Here is a 14,729-nt window from a genome sequence, read left to right on the forward strand (position 1 = left end):
AATTAATACAAATAAACCTGGCAGTCTCATAAAATTGCATTGGTCTATGCAGGGATTCACTTTTGAGATAAAATTACAAAATTGCAAGTGAAAATAATTAATGTGTGAGTGCAATTAAAAATACAGTTTGTGAAGATATTTTCAAACTTTTTAAACTTCAACAGTAATCAAAGTTATTTCTCTGACTGCAAGTAACATCAAAATGCCAGTAAATGGCCCATTTTAATCAGTTTTATTGATTCATGCTTTCAGTTCTTATTCAGTTAAAAACAAGGCACATTAAATACATCCTCTTATTGCTCTATAAATGCATGCAGCTCATTCTGTATATCAAGAGTAATAAATAATGGTGATAAAACACCAAGACAGTTATAAAAATGACAACCCAGCCTCAAACATAGTATTTAAGAGTCCAATCTAGAACAATAACCCAACACAATACATAAAAAATGCCATATATGAAAACATGCAGTGTGTATATCGACTCCAGTACTGGGTTTATACTTGATATTCTTTAAAAGCACAGTAGGGCTCTTTTACTCCCTAAAAAGGATTGACAGAATGCAAAACAGTGCAAGTTATTAGCATCGTTGACTTCAATATTATTACATTCATATCCCAAAAATCTTTACAAATACATAAAACAAGGAAATAAGATCAATGATCATTCTTACAGTATGTTTAGGAAAAGAATGAAATTTCTGTTGTACGAAGGAGTAAGCTACATATATTCTGAAAAAGACAAAACAAAGCTAGAAACTAAAGCAAAACAGGGAGCATGCATTTAGTAGTAGAAATCCTAAAGTTACACTCAGTAGAAATTGATTGAAAGCAAGAATGTTGCAGCAGCATGAAGGATATGAGGCAGACAACCCTGGCTTAACAAATAATCCAGCGGTATCACTATTGTTATGACTGTGGGAAGGGCTACTGAAGGGAGCATCCAGCTCTCCACCACAGATGGGGGTTCCTTCACCTGAATCCCCTTAATAAAGCCTCTTTAACTAAATCACTTGATAAAAGACAATCTCTACACACCTCACACCCACCCCAACAGAATCAGCTGATACCATGTTTATACAAAAAGAAAATAATTCTTTTGTGCTTGGAATAGATTTTGAATCACACTCACACCTCCCCCCCCACCCCATTTCTTCTCTCCTTTTCTGAAATCAGGTAAAGAAGCTGCGCAGGTTTAATTAAGAACTTACACAAAAATGCAGGGGTGCTTTATTCACAGTAAAGACTTGGAACCAGCTCGTTTCCAAGATGAGTCTCTGGGATCGGTGAAGGAGCGTATGTTTTAGAATTAGCAGATTTTAAGCAAAAGCAGATGTGCTCAAAAGAAGAAAAGTGCGTTTTTCTTTGTCCTTAAAGGAACTTCACTCATAAAAAAGCATGCAGAAACAAGGCCTCTTTTCAAATACAGCTCTGCCCAGGCCAGTCAGGTTATAAGCCTGCTCCCTACTGTAATGGATTCAGCGAGGATACAAGTCATCGTTGTCTTGATTTAACTAGAAAAGAAGAGAGAGAAAGAGAGAGAGCACAAATGTACAGTATTGTGGTACATCACCTCTGATGTTTTAAAGGACAGCTCTTCTATCTATTAAGGGTCACTGGGCTCTAAACAGTGAAGTTATTGTCTTGATAGAAAAACACTAAGTTACAAAGCCATGTGCTTCTATTATTAAAAAAGAAAGAAAGAAAGAGAGAGAGAGAGAGAGAGGGAGGGAGGGAGGGAGGGAGGGGGAAGGAAGGAAGGAAGGAAGAAACCAGTGTAAAAAAAAAATTCACACCTTAAAAGAAAAAACTTCACAGTGATACCTGGGAGGTCACTTTCTCTGTTTTAGGTTTTCCTTTAGGAAGTGGCAAGTCTAAACTTCATCTAAAAGCAAAATGAGTTAAGGTGCTATCTTCACTGTTTATTTCAGAGGTAGGGGTAGGGGCTTACGTGAGTGAACCTCCAGTGTGTGTATTATGGCAGACAGGCTCATACCGCACGTGAATGAGGCATAAAGATATTCTACATTTGACATATATAGAAATATTTGTCAACATTTGACATATATAGAAATAATAGCACAAAATAATAGCACAAAAGTGTTTATGTACCAGTTTGAAAAATTAAGATCTCGAGTCTGCACAATGAAAACCTGACATTAAATAAAGGGTCACATTTCCTATTTCATACACAACGTGATCTTAAAAAAAAAAAAAGTAGGTAGTTAACTTCACAAGAGGAAGCACAATGAATAAACATTCAGATGACTGGCTAAAATGCCACCAAACTATTATAAAAGCATACCAAATTGGCCCTTTAAATTCAGTATATTACATATTTACTAAATTCTGGGCAGATTGATTTTTTTTAACATTTTTATTGGACTAAAATTGCTTTACAATGGTGTGTTAGTTTCTGCTTTATAACAATGTGAATCAGCTATACGTATACATATATCCCCATATCCCCTCCCTCTTGCACCTCCCTCCCACCCTCCCTATCCCACCCCTCTAGGTGGTCACAAAGCACCGAGCTCATCTCCCTGTGCTATGTGGCTGCTTCCCACTAGCTATCTATTTTACATTTGGTAGTGTATAGAGAGTGGTATGGGCAGATTGATTTTTTTGTCTTGTTTTGTCTTTCTGTGAGTGTGTATGTGTATGATGGGGGAATGCGTGTGTGTGTGCTGAGTGTGGTTTTCTCTATTTCTTTTTGTTTGATTGAGAACTTTTCTGTTGAGTACAGAAGGAGAAAGGCTTTAAGCAATTAAAATGACCTTGAACACTGCAAGTTTTTGGCTTTTTATAATTGTAACTAAAGTTAACTAAAGGCTATTCCTATCCTCTTTTACTATCCGTTTACAAATACTCCCCCAAATGATGCAATAACCTGAGCAAAATAGGTCATGTTTGACAGTATCACATGCTCCAAGATCTAGGATTTGGGGATTGAAAACTGTGCTATAATATGTGGATATATAAACACAGGTTTTTAATCCTTAAATTTATTACTACTGTAAAGATTTGAGAAATTTAGTCCCATGCCAATGTATCCAACTTGCCACTTAAATGCTGGTTTTAAAGTAAGAAAAGCAAGGATCTTCCTGGCAACTGTAATAGTCAAAGAAAAACCAGCAGTGACTGGGGAAAAAAAAATGAATTGCTGAGATGAAACTATCACTGTAACTCCCAGCAAATGTCAATGCTATCCTTATATCTTGTACCTGTGATTCTGGAAGCCTTCAGAGTTTCTCTGAGATTTGCTCCTATAACCAGATCTAAACTTTTTCTTCCTTCTCCAGTTTTGCCAGTCACGCTCTAGCTATAAAGTCTGGATGAGGAAGGCAGACAAGCTGGAGGAAGAAGGGGCTGAGGGGTCTCCAGAAACACTATCGTTTTAATAGGTCCCACCCCACTCAATTTCTTTTAAGAACAAATACTATCAACAAGCTTAACGTCCAGAGCTTTGTGCAAATCATGAAATATTTCCAGCTTCTTTTTTCAATTTCTGCCAAAATATTCTGCCTCTAAAACTGACTTAGACTAAATGAATAAACAAACAAAAAGGGAGCATGTCCAGTCTAACAGGTCACAGAATAAATGCAAAACATTAAACCAGTGTGCATTGAAAATGAGAAAAAAAAGATAAAATACACTTTTAAGAAGCTAGATTGAATGGCAAATACAAATAAAGGGTATACATTGACATCCTAAAGCTTTGGAATGTTTCCCAGTGTTAAAACAAGGCAGCTATCCATATCCACTGTTTTAGAGCGTGTAAGTCATCTCTGGTTTGATACATGATTATTTGTTGTTCCTGTTTATTGGCTGTGGATTTACTGCTCAGACTCACAGTCCTCCACAACTTCGGTCCACGGGGATGGGAACTCTTCTGTCGAGGTTCTCTTCTGCAGTTTTCATGAGTATAGCAAGCCGGCTTCCAGACACCCTTCCTTTTTGAACAGCACTCATCAGCTTAAAGAGAAAATAGGCAACAGATTCAGAAGGCCAGCCAGCTTCCTCCCTTCTCCATGGCATTTTAATGGTTACCTTTGCAGCAGGCAGGGGTAATTAAGTGCCCCCGTCGAAAACCGCAGCAGGTTCTACAGCTCACTTAAGAAGAGTACAGTTTTCAAACATTTCAAAAAGGGGGAAAGGGGCAGGTATTTTGCCACGGCTGCAAAAACTACACCTATCTGGCGAATCAGCCTGCCTTTAAATGCAAATCGAATGCATTACTTTTTGCCCCTTAATGTGCTCAGAGCATATATTTTTTGGAGCAACTCAAATATTGAATCTTTAATTCCATTTTTAAATCTGAAAAGGGAATCTCAGGGATTGAACAAAGACAAACCGTGACCTATATTTAACTACTCTTTTTTAGTGTTACTGTACTTGACAACTTCAAGTCCCCCAAATCCAAATTCCTTAAAGACTTTTTAAAGTAATTTACATTTAAGTCCTTGAAAATGGACCCAGAGATCCACCTTAAGAATTAAAAGCACTCCACAGCCCAGATTTTAGCTAATTCATTTTTATCCAGTGGATAAAATCAGAATTAGTCTTGAAATTACATGCAGTCAGCAGGCAAACGCCTTTAATCTGGAAGGCACTGTGCAATTATCAGCACGGGGAATTTTTTTTTTTTCCTATTCAAGTTGATGTGGTTTTTACTATTTTCTTGATCTCACTTCCTCAATCTTTGTTATCTATTTGTTTTTTTAAAGAACTGATTTAGTCATTCATCAGAAATATATATATATCTGTAAATCCTCAAAATATTTTTAGGGTTATAGTTTTTAGCCTAAAGAAATACATTTCTTAAAAAAGACTCTGAATAAGGGTCAGAGGCATCTGCCAAGGGGCTGGATCAGAATTTCATGACCTTATTAAAAGCTGTTTCACAAGCTATTGCTTATTAGAGATGGACTCCTACATGCAGAAGTGTCATTAGAGCCCAAACCTAAAAATAAAGTCATGTAACCATACAGTATCTATAGAGATCCTTCCATGAGGATTATTAAAAAAAAGTCTATATTCAAAATGGTGTTTAATGGGATAAACATGGGCGCTTAATCTTCAGAGAAGGAAAATATTTTATGAAAAATAAAATAAAACCCTGAAAACATACTTTGCATCTGATGAATGGTGTAACAAAGAATGCTGACATCTACAGATGGAACAATTGATGGTTTATCGTCTTGCCTCTGATTCCATAAAGACTTTCAAAGTTTATCAGCGCTAACAAAACTGAGAGAGCTGGAGTTTTTTTTCTTTATCCATAAACATTGTGCGATGTACCAGCCTTTAAAAACTCAAAGTCTTCTTCAAACATTACATGTATCTTGAAACCATATTACGAGAAGAAAATAGTATTTGGGTGTGAATATATCTCATAAGAAATATTGTCAGCGTTTTTAAGTTGAAAATTACACTGTATATTTGTACTTAGTAGAAGCATGAATGATCTCTTTCACTTAGAATTGGACAAGAAATACTCAATTATTAAAAAGACTCTACAAGAAAGCCTGCAGATGGTTTAAATTATTTTCTACGTGTTTAACTCTACTGCACTCAAAATTACTTAACACCCAAACCACATAGCATATCCATAAAATTAGACTCATTGTTTCTAAGACCCCAGGTCCTTGAACCCTAAATGCTGTTGTTTATTTACAACGTATATGAAATGAAGCATTAACTATTTATCTTAAGAAAAGTTTTCTAAAATCCTGAGACAGACAAAAAAAATTTTCTCACAGAAAAAAACAGACAAAAAATGTATGAAATGGTTTTTTATTCCCAAGCATACGTTTTAAACGCAATTTCAAACGTCCACTTAGTTAAACAGTAAGCTAAAGAACTAAACATTCTTTTTTGTAATGCTGGACACAACCTGTGAAAATTTTCTGCATTTAGATTCAACAATGCTCTTATCTGCAGCTCATCTCCAGAGAGACAATTACCATTTCCTTTGCCTTGATCTTGTTTGTTTAACTTGACACAGTGAAGAAAGGGCTGACATTGACCAAAATCCCCAGCATTAATTTATTTCATGTTCAGCATTCATCATTGCCATGGTGCAAGAAAGACCTGGCATTCATTTGAAATACCTGCCCAAGAAGCAGTACAGAAAAAACCTGGCTGCTTGGAAACCAATACATTCTTCGTAAGAGCAGAGTCCTATGGACAGTTACAAATAATGTATGGCTTTGTTGAGTTTCTTTCTTTTAAGGAACTTTTAGGAATGATGTGTAGCATCCAGTATGAAGTTAAAGTAACAAAATTTACTTCCTTCCTGGTTATGATTAAACAACTGAGCCTTGAGTAAGTGGAAAATTAGAAATAGAAATGCTTGAATTACGTGGTCTTGACCCAGGAATATAGGTTTCCTTTCTTTTGCTTTTCAGGTTCATTCTAATGTAAGAATATAATCATCGCATGTTGGGTTCTCAAGGGAATATGATTCTCAAATGAATACAACTCTGATTTCTTTAAACTTCCTCGATTAAAAATATACTTTCCACATTAGAATTAAAGAAGGGTCCGGTGGTGGCATCCCACGGCATACTCTTTATAAAGCACACTTCTGATTTAGTCCTTTAAGCCATAATTAACTTAGATTTAATCTAAATTGCCCAGCGCAACAGAATGTGTCTTATAAAAAGCAAGAGAACATGCACCACGTAAAGCCTTATCCTTAAGTAGGGCAGACATATCAACCTTTGCTGGCTTCAAGCTTTCTTCTTTTTCAGAATGAGGTGACAACTGTGTGGACTTCAAAATCCATTCCTGAATATAAACTGATGACCAATAGATAAAAAGCAAATACACTTGTTTCCTTTCACCACAACTCACCTGCAAAAACTCATTGAGTTCAACCTGTCCATTTTTATTCAAATCTACTTCATTCAGAATTTCATGTAGTGTATTTTCATCCATTTGGACACTGATACTCTAAGTAAAAGGAAAGCACAAAATAATGAAGTTTCATTAGAAATTATGCGTATCACTTTATCAATGTTACCAGCCTTTCAAAAATTCAGAGAGAAATATTACTTATAGAAAGCACTAGATGAGAAAGAAATTATCTAGCATAATCTTTACATTCTTCTGCTATCAAAGACGTTGAACCAAAAAAAAAATATTACCTCTAATACACGCTGAACATCAACAATGGTAATAAAGCCTTTCTGGTCTGCATCAAACTTATGAAATCTCTTCTTGTACCTGGAACACAACATTGAATAATGGAAAAATATACTTAGATAAGTGAAGACAAAAAAAGAGAGATACAGAAACTTATTAGAAGTACCTGTCAATGTCCGAAGGCAGTAGGCTAATTTCAGAGTGATCTGTTAACTGTTCTGATCGAGATTTATAGCCCATTTCATAATACAGAAACTTCCTGGCTGTTTCAAGTTCTTCCTACAACACAGAGACACACAAAGTTCAAAGATTTATGGAAAGAATTATTGATTTTTTTCTTCCTTTTTTTTTCCACTTGGTTTTCTAAAATGAAAGCTCATCTTCATTTTTCTGGCCAGGTCAATTTTTTATTTCCTCCAGTTTTACTGAAGTATAATTTTATTCAATAAAATTCACCTATTTTGGGTATGCAGTTTGATGTATATCCCACCACGATCAAGATATAGAACATTTCTATCCCCCTAAAAAGCTTCCTTATTTCCCATTTGCAATTGATTCCTGCCCCTGACCTCTAGCCCCAGGCCACTGATCTGATTTTGTCACCAGAGTTTTGCTTTTTCTTGAATTTCATATGAAAGTGTTCATATAGTTCGTAGTCTTCTGTGTTTGACTATTTTCATACAGCATGACAATTCTGAGATTCATTCATGTTGCTGCATGTTTTAATATTCTGTTTCTTTTTACTGCTGAATATTCTTCCACAGTATTGACTAGCAAAATCTATGGGTGATTTGGTGACAAAAGAGCAATTAAAAGTGAAGAAGGCATCCAGGACTTGAACAACGATTATAATGTGGCATGCGGTACCAAGACAGACATCATGACGTTAACTAATTCTAAAATTTTGTCACTAGGATGCTGGTAGTTGGGTGGAAGTTACAGCGTCAGGAGAAGAAACAAGCTATTCTATTGAATAGTTACTCTTCCTGTTTTCAATGATCTCGGCCACAACTGATACTACCTATTGCTGAGAACACTGTCTTCTTAGATTTCATCACGCCAGTCTCCAAACTAAGAACTTCCAAAATGACTCTATTGTGCTGTATATTGTTCACAAATATCTCTTTCCTCTCATAAACACACACACACACACACACACACACACTTCTCCCCCCATAAGTATACTTCTCAACCCCATTGATGTGAGTCTGGACATGTGATTTACTTTGGCCAATGGCACATGAATGGATATAATATATGCCACTTTTGAGCACAAGCTTTATACAAAATTGCAGTTTTGCTTAGCCTCTCTTGCTCCTGTACCATAAGAAGGGCATGAATCAGAGAGATCTGAAGCCAGTCTGAAATACGAAGAAGAGCCACAGCAGCTAACATGCAGCCTTCAGGTAATATGAGTGAAAAGTAAGTGCTTGCCATGGTAGACCAGTGAGCTTCTGAAATTGTTATACAGTATAACATAGACAATGCTTACGAACACAAGTCTCAAATTCCTCAGACTTCCCCTCAAAGGATCTGACTAAATCAATTTGTAGACCCAACTTCTGGCCTGCAGAATAGTGCCAGTGCCAAATGAAACAAGGAAAATAACACAATAGCACATACTCTTGCAGGAAATGTGTTTATATTTCTTTGTTTATGTCAGTGACAAGTCCCTTTGCTCCTTTTTCTTTGGCAGATAATTTTTTTCCTGAGATTATCCCCTTCCTGCTTTCCTTTCTCTTAGGAGACATATGTATTTTAAAACATAAATATATATATAATATATATATTAGCTGAGAGAACTTTTTAGCATTTCTAACTTTTCATTTTGCTATGTAAGAACATTAGGAATTTTATTTTATTATATTACATATTTATTTTATTATATATAACATAAAATATTTATTTTATTACACATATACATGATATATAAGGTATACATAAAACTTGCCTTTGAAGTCACCAAGGGCATTCTTCACTGGCAGATTACTCTCTTCACACAGGAAAATCCAACAGTTATAAATAAAACTATTCTTCTATTGCACCAATTTTGCCCAGTCATTTTCTATAAAACTGGTTCAACGTTCATCTCCTTGGAAGTGGCATCTCTGATACTTCCCTCCAAGAACAAGCTGTTCCTCGAGTCATGTCCCTTTATTACCCATGTAATTTATCCATACTCTATATTAAGCAAGGAATCATGGAATTTAAAGCTGAAAGGGCTTTTTTCCCTAGAAGTCACCCAAAGTACCTCCCTAACCCCACATTTCCTTTACAACGTTCCAAAAATAGAAGCCTGAGGTCTCCATCTAAAGAAGAGCTCTAGCAATAGGGAAGTAACTCAATTCCACTGAAAGCAGCCCATAAAGGGAAGACTCCAACTGCCAAAAATATTTATGCTGAGATTAAACCAATCTCTCCAATTCTTAGAATTTGTTTGGGATTAGTGCAACTTTCTTACAGTAATTTTTGTTTGTTTGTTTTTAAGTTGGGAGGGGTTGTTTTCAATGAAATTCCATGGAAGGAAAATGAGAGTTTATTTTTTTTTAATTTTATTGAAGTATAGTTGATTTACAATGTTGAGTTAATTTCCTCTGTACAGCAAAGTGACTCTGTTATACATATATATATATTTTTTTTCTTTTTTTTGGAGAGTAGGATCCAAGCTTTATCTTCAAGATACAGTATGTACATATATAAATATGTGGAAATGCAATGTAAGGACATGCAAAATGGTGGGGTAATACACAGTTTGTAATTTCTTCTTTATCTTTTTTTTAATATTTGAATTTTAATTTATTTTTTATACAGCAGGTTAGGCCTTACTTGCATTTTATAAAAATATAAAAAAATATTTTTTAATATTTGAATTTTAATTTATTTTTTATATATATATAATTTATTAGTTATCTATTTTATACATATTAGTGTATATATGTCAATCCCAATCTCCCAATTCATCCCACCACCACCCCCTTCCCTTACAGTAATGTTTTATAAAGTCTAAGTTTTTTTTTTCCTGTATCACACCACAACAAATATCTAAGGACAGAGCTTTCCTCTTTAAGAATTTTCTTTAAGTCTAGAACTACTCTCCTGCATGAGACATGATTTTAAATCCCATTACCATGCTGAACAATTTCTCCCAAACCACAACTAGTCTGTCATATAATAAAATGATCAGAACACAACATAATACTCCAGCAGAGATCTGGCAAGTACCTAGAAAGAAGTAACTCTCAGCTTCATCAATCTAGAGATATGATTTCTATTAGGCAGCCTAAGACTGTAATTGCATTTGGGGGCAGCCATGATCCACTGTTACCTGCTGTGCATTCACAGTTAACGAAAATCATATTTCTTTTTTGCATGTGCTACTGTTAAAGTCTTGTCAAATCTATCATGAATGGATGGAGTTGTTTTTCTACCTAATGTAAGGTTTGCCAATTATGTCTATTATATCATACCTAATGTAATCTCCCCCATTGCTTCAAGTTGTCACCAAACATTCACTCTCCCTCCAGTTCCTTACAGGTACACCAAAGATGCATGCCGTCAATGTCGTAATCGAGGCACCTGAACCACAGTAGACTAGGTCAAGACCAAAGACAGAATCCTCATGACCTGCTATCAAAGCCCTCTTCTGAGGATAGTGATCATTTGGTTACAAATCCACCAATTTTAGAAGGTATCACACGCGGCTTCATAAAATGCTTCATGGAATCCGAATACATTATGTCTATAACATTTCCTCGATCTAACAAACTTGTTACTCTTTCTGAAAAGAAAATATGTCTGAAATGATTTCTTACCTTCCAGTGATCACTACTTCTTGCTAAATGCTGATAAAACAAACTTAAAATGCCATAACCTGGAAAACTGCCCAAGACCAATGCCAAGACCACTAATTTATAGGTTACAAACTATATTTCCCCCCCTTCTCCCTTTTTGGAATGCGGTACTACATTTGCCTACCTTCTGTCTTCTGGTGCTCTTCCTATTTGCCATATTGCCATAATCTTTTAAAGCTCAACAGTAGTTAAATAAATCCCACCTGCAAATTCTCTGAGTACCCTGAAGTATAACATTTCTGGGTTGGCGTACAAACTCATTTAGAGCAGTCTCCTATTTGAATGTCTATTTCCTCTTACCAATATTTATTTTGTTCTTCTCACAATGAAAATCATTCTCCTTGACAAAAAAGGAAAAAAAGAAAAACAAATTTGTATTGAACTATGAGTTGAAAGGTTCTCTCCCTTCTCCGGTGGTCAAGGATTTGGTGCTAGTCACCTTGAGCAACGACCTAGGTTAGGCCTTACTTGCATTCTTTACCATTTTTACCAGTTATTTTTGGTGTTTTTAGTATTTTTGTCAACACTCAGCCAATTCCTGACACTGTTCATACACATCCTTATTAGTCCTGGATACCCTTTCATTGTTGAGTACGTATCTTCCATCTGTTTGATATTTGGTGCTTATTAGCTTGCTTTGTCCATAGTCACTCCATTTTTCACTTGCTTCCCCTTTATTCTCCTTGCTGGAATCAATTTTGAAATAATTTCTTATTGTGAGACACCCTCAATCTACTCGAGTGGTCTTCTCTTTAAAGTCTCTCAATGAAATGCATGTTTTGTCTGAGGGTTATAAAGTCTACCTTACCAAATAATACGGCAGCATTTCCCAAAATACATCCTAAAGCAATACTAGTTTTCCTTTCTACCAGCCCTTCCAACAAGTGAGAGGTGGGTCTGTCTCCAAATAAATTGCCTTTTGGAAACTGACAATGCACATAAGCATTTTAAAGGCATCAAATTATCTGCATTAAAGGAAATGGTTTCATTTGTTTAACTCAGAATTTCCCAAACTCTTTTGACCATGTAGTCATCTTTTCACTGATGTTATATATTGATATTTATTTATAATTATGTAGTAATTTATATAATTGTGTAAAACACAACCTGACAACGACACATTCTCTAAATGTCTTCACCAACTCCTCTGTCAGTCCCCAAGTCCCCTAGACAATGCCTTCCTCCCTAACCATTTCTTCCAAGTTGGCTGCCTTTGGTCTTGGGTAACAGTTCTCTAAATCTTTCTATAAATTTTGGGAAATATACACACATTTCCGAGGTATATATGTGTTGTAACCACTCAATTAAATTTGAAGATCCCTGAAACTATGAGCTATTTATCATTCCCCTAAAATATTTGGTATAATGCTCAGTGTACAAGTCACTCATTAAGTACTGACTGGTAAAAACAACCACAATTCATCTGCAGACAGTTATTTATCACCTTGTTCCTCTTTCACTTTTGCAGGTTAAGTAATCCCAATGCTTTTAACCTTTTCTCAGAAGTCCAGCTTTCTAACCTTTAATTCTTTTTTCCCTCTCCTTTGTTCTCTCTAGACTGTCCACAGTTCTCATTAATACTCCTATGTCTCAGATACTGAGTAACAACTTTAGGTCTTTTATTTCTGTTATTTTGTTTGTTAAGGGGAATGGGAGAATATTTCTGAGTACATAAATCTGCTCATAAAATCTAAACTGAAGTTAAATCTAGTTTCCTCGGGAGGGCTGAACACAAGCAGTTTACAGAATTTTCTTCCTCCTTCTTACCTCCTACAGCCTGAATTCCTGGCACAAAGTACCTTCCTGCATATTCAGATCATTTCAACCATAATTTTTACAGGAACACATTATCACCAGTCCTTCTATATGGTATAAATGATTGGCAGTAGCACAAGAGTAAGTTTCATTCTTGTGTTGCCTCAGTATATAGCTTTATTTATTTCATTTTTTTTAAATTTTATTTTATTTATACAGCAGGTTCTTATTAGTTACCTACTTTATACATATTAGTGTATATATGTCAATCCCAGTCTCCCAATTCATCCCACCACCACCACTCCCCAGTATATAGCTTTAATTGGCCAAACCAAAACTCAAAACAGGAAGAGCTATAAACCAGTCCAGCCAATGCAGAGGCAACAGGGTGGGGTGGGAAAAGGGTATGTTCTGGGATCAGAAAACCTGGTTTCAATCCCAGTTCCACAACCCACTAGTTGTACGAACTCTCACGGGGACTTTCTCCCGAAGCCTGTTTCCTCAACTATAAAATGAGGGTAAAGGTTATGCCTGTCAGTGTTGTGATAGGATTAAGGACCTCTTTTCAAACAGTGATTTCTACCATCAGTACACTACATACATGGCATTAAAATTACTGGAGGAGAAAATTTTAAATGTAGGGCCATGGTTTCACCCCTGAAGACTCTGATAGTCAAGCCTTAAAATCTGCCTTTTTCCCTACCATTCCCAGGTGACAAATATGTAACCATCTTCAGGAATCTCCACCACATTGAAAACGCTTTAAGGACAAGACCTATGCCCGGTCCTTCCTTACACCTTCAGCATACATGCTCAGTAATGTTCATTCACTCATTCAATACACATTATTTAGGGCCTTTTATATGCCAGGCACTGAGGGTACAGAAACAAAACAGATCACATCCCTTCCTTTGGGACGCTTACTTCCGGGAGGGGAGGCTGACAGTAAAGAAACAAAATACATGGTATGTCAAGTGAGAATTGACGCTACAGAGAAAAATAAAGGAAGGAGTAGAAGATGCCATTCGGATTGGGGGCTACTCTTTTATTCAGTCCAGTGAAGAGAGACATCCCTGGAGTGGGGACCAGGAGGAAGTGAGGGAGTAGGCCATGAGGACATCTAGGGAAGAGCATTCCAGGGAGAGGGATCAGTAGGGCTTGAATAAAGAAAAGCAACTCAACCTGTGGGTTGGAGAGAGTGAATAAATGGGAAGAAAAATGAGGGGGATCAGAAAGGTGGTGGCCAGATTACAGCGGGCTCCTGTTATAATAATCCATGTAAGAGGTGCTGATAGCCTGAATCAGGGTGACAGCAGTTAAGAAAGGGTTGAAGTCAAGCCATTATTTGAAGACAAGTATGATAAGGTTTGCTGATGGGCTTAGATCAAGTATGAAAATAAGATTTAGGCCCAAGCAACCAAAGCGTGGAATAGGTATTTACGACATGGAGAGGTCAGTAACGGCAGTAGTTTGAGGAAGGCAGGAGGAGATCTGAGAGAGATGGTGCTGTGGACTGAGTTGTATCCTCCTAAATTCATATGTTGACAGCCTAACCTCCAATGTGATGGGATTCGGAGATGGGGCTTTGGGGAGGTAACTAGCTTCAGATAAACCTCACTGGGATTAGCACCCTCAGCAAGAGCTCTCTCTGGCTCTCTGTGTCCCCCAGAAGGCATCTGTTTCAAAGCCAGGAGCAAGGCTCTCGCCAGAACCCAGCCATCTCACCTGGCACTCTGATCTCAGATTTCCAGGCTCCAGAAATGTGAGAAATAAATGTCTGTTATTTAAGCCACCCAGCCTGTGGTATCCTGTTATAGCAGCTTGAGTAGACTAAGACAGGTGGTGTTCAGGAAGGAGGGAGGAATCAACTGTGTCAAGGCCACTAACTGGTTGCGTAAAAGGATGACGAGAGCTGACAAGCACGTTGAGCAACATGAAGGTGCCTGGGGAGTGTGACCAGAGCCACTACAGCAA

General features: G+C 36.7%; 1 protein-coding gene across 12 annotated transcripts in view; it reads right to left on the bottom strand.

The window, feature by feature from the left end:
• Nucleotides 1-216: 216 nt before the first annotated feature.
• GPD2 (glycerol-3-phosphate dehydrogenase 2) overlaps nucleotides 217-14,729 on the bottom strand; it is a 200,401-nt gene continuing 185,888 nt past the window's right edge. For 10 of the 12 annotated variants that reach the window (XM_073807699.1, XM_073807700.1, XM_033860168.2 and 7 more), the window contains 4 exons: nucleotides 7,316-7,428; nucleotides 7,152-7,230; nucleotides 6,859-6,957; nucleotides 217-3,975 (listed from right to left, as the gene is read on the bottom strand). In XM_073807699.1, coding sequence (XP_073663800.1) covers nucleotides 3,850-3,975; nucleotides 6,859-6,957; nucleotides 7,152-7,230; nucleotides 7,316-7,428 — 417 coding nt within the window. In that variant the 3' untranslated portion in view covers nucleotides 217-3,849. Of the gene's footprint in view, nucleotides 3,976-5,131; nucleotides 5,345-6,858; nucleotides 6,958-7,151; nucleotides 7,231-7,315; nucleotides 7,429-14,729 lie in introns of all 12 variants that reach the window. The other 2 variants (XM_033860169.2, XR_002173826.3) reach the window with 2 other exon arrangements.

Source organism: Tursiops truncatus, chromosome 7, assembly GCF_011762595.2.
Source record: "Tursiops truncatus isolate mTurTru1 chromosome 7, mTurTru1.mat.Y, whole genome shotgun sequence".
NCBI lineage: Eukaryota > Metazoa > Chordata > Mammalia > Artiodactyla > Delphinidae > Tursiops > Tursiops truncatus.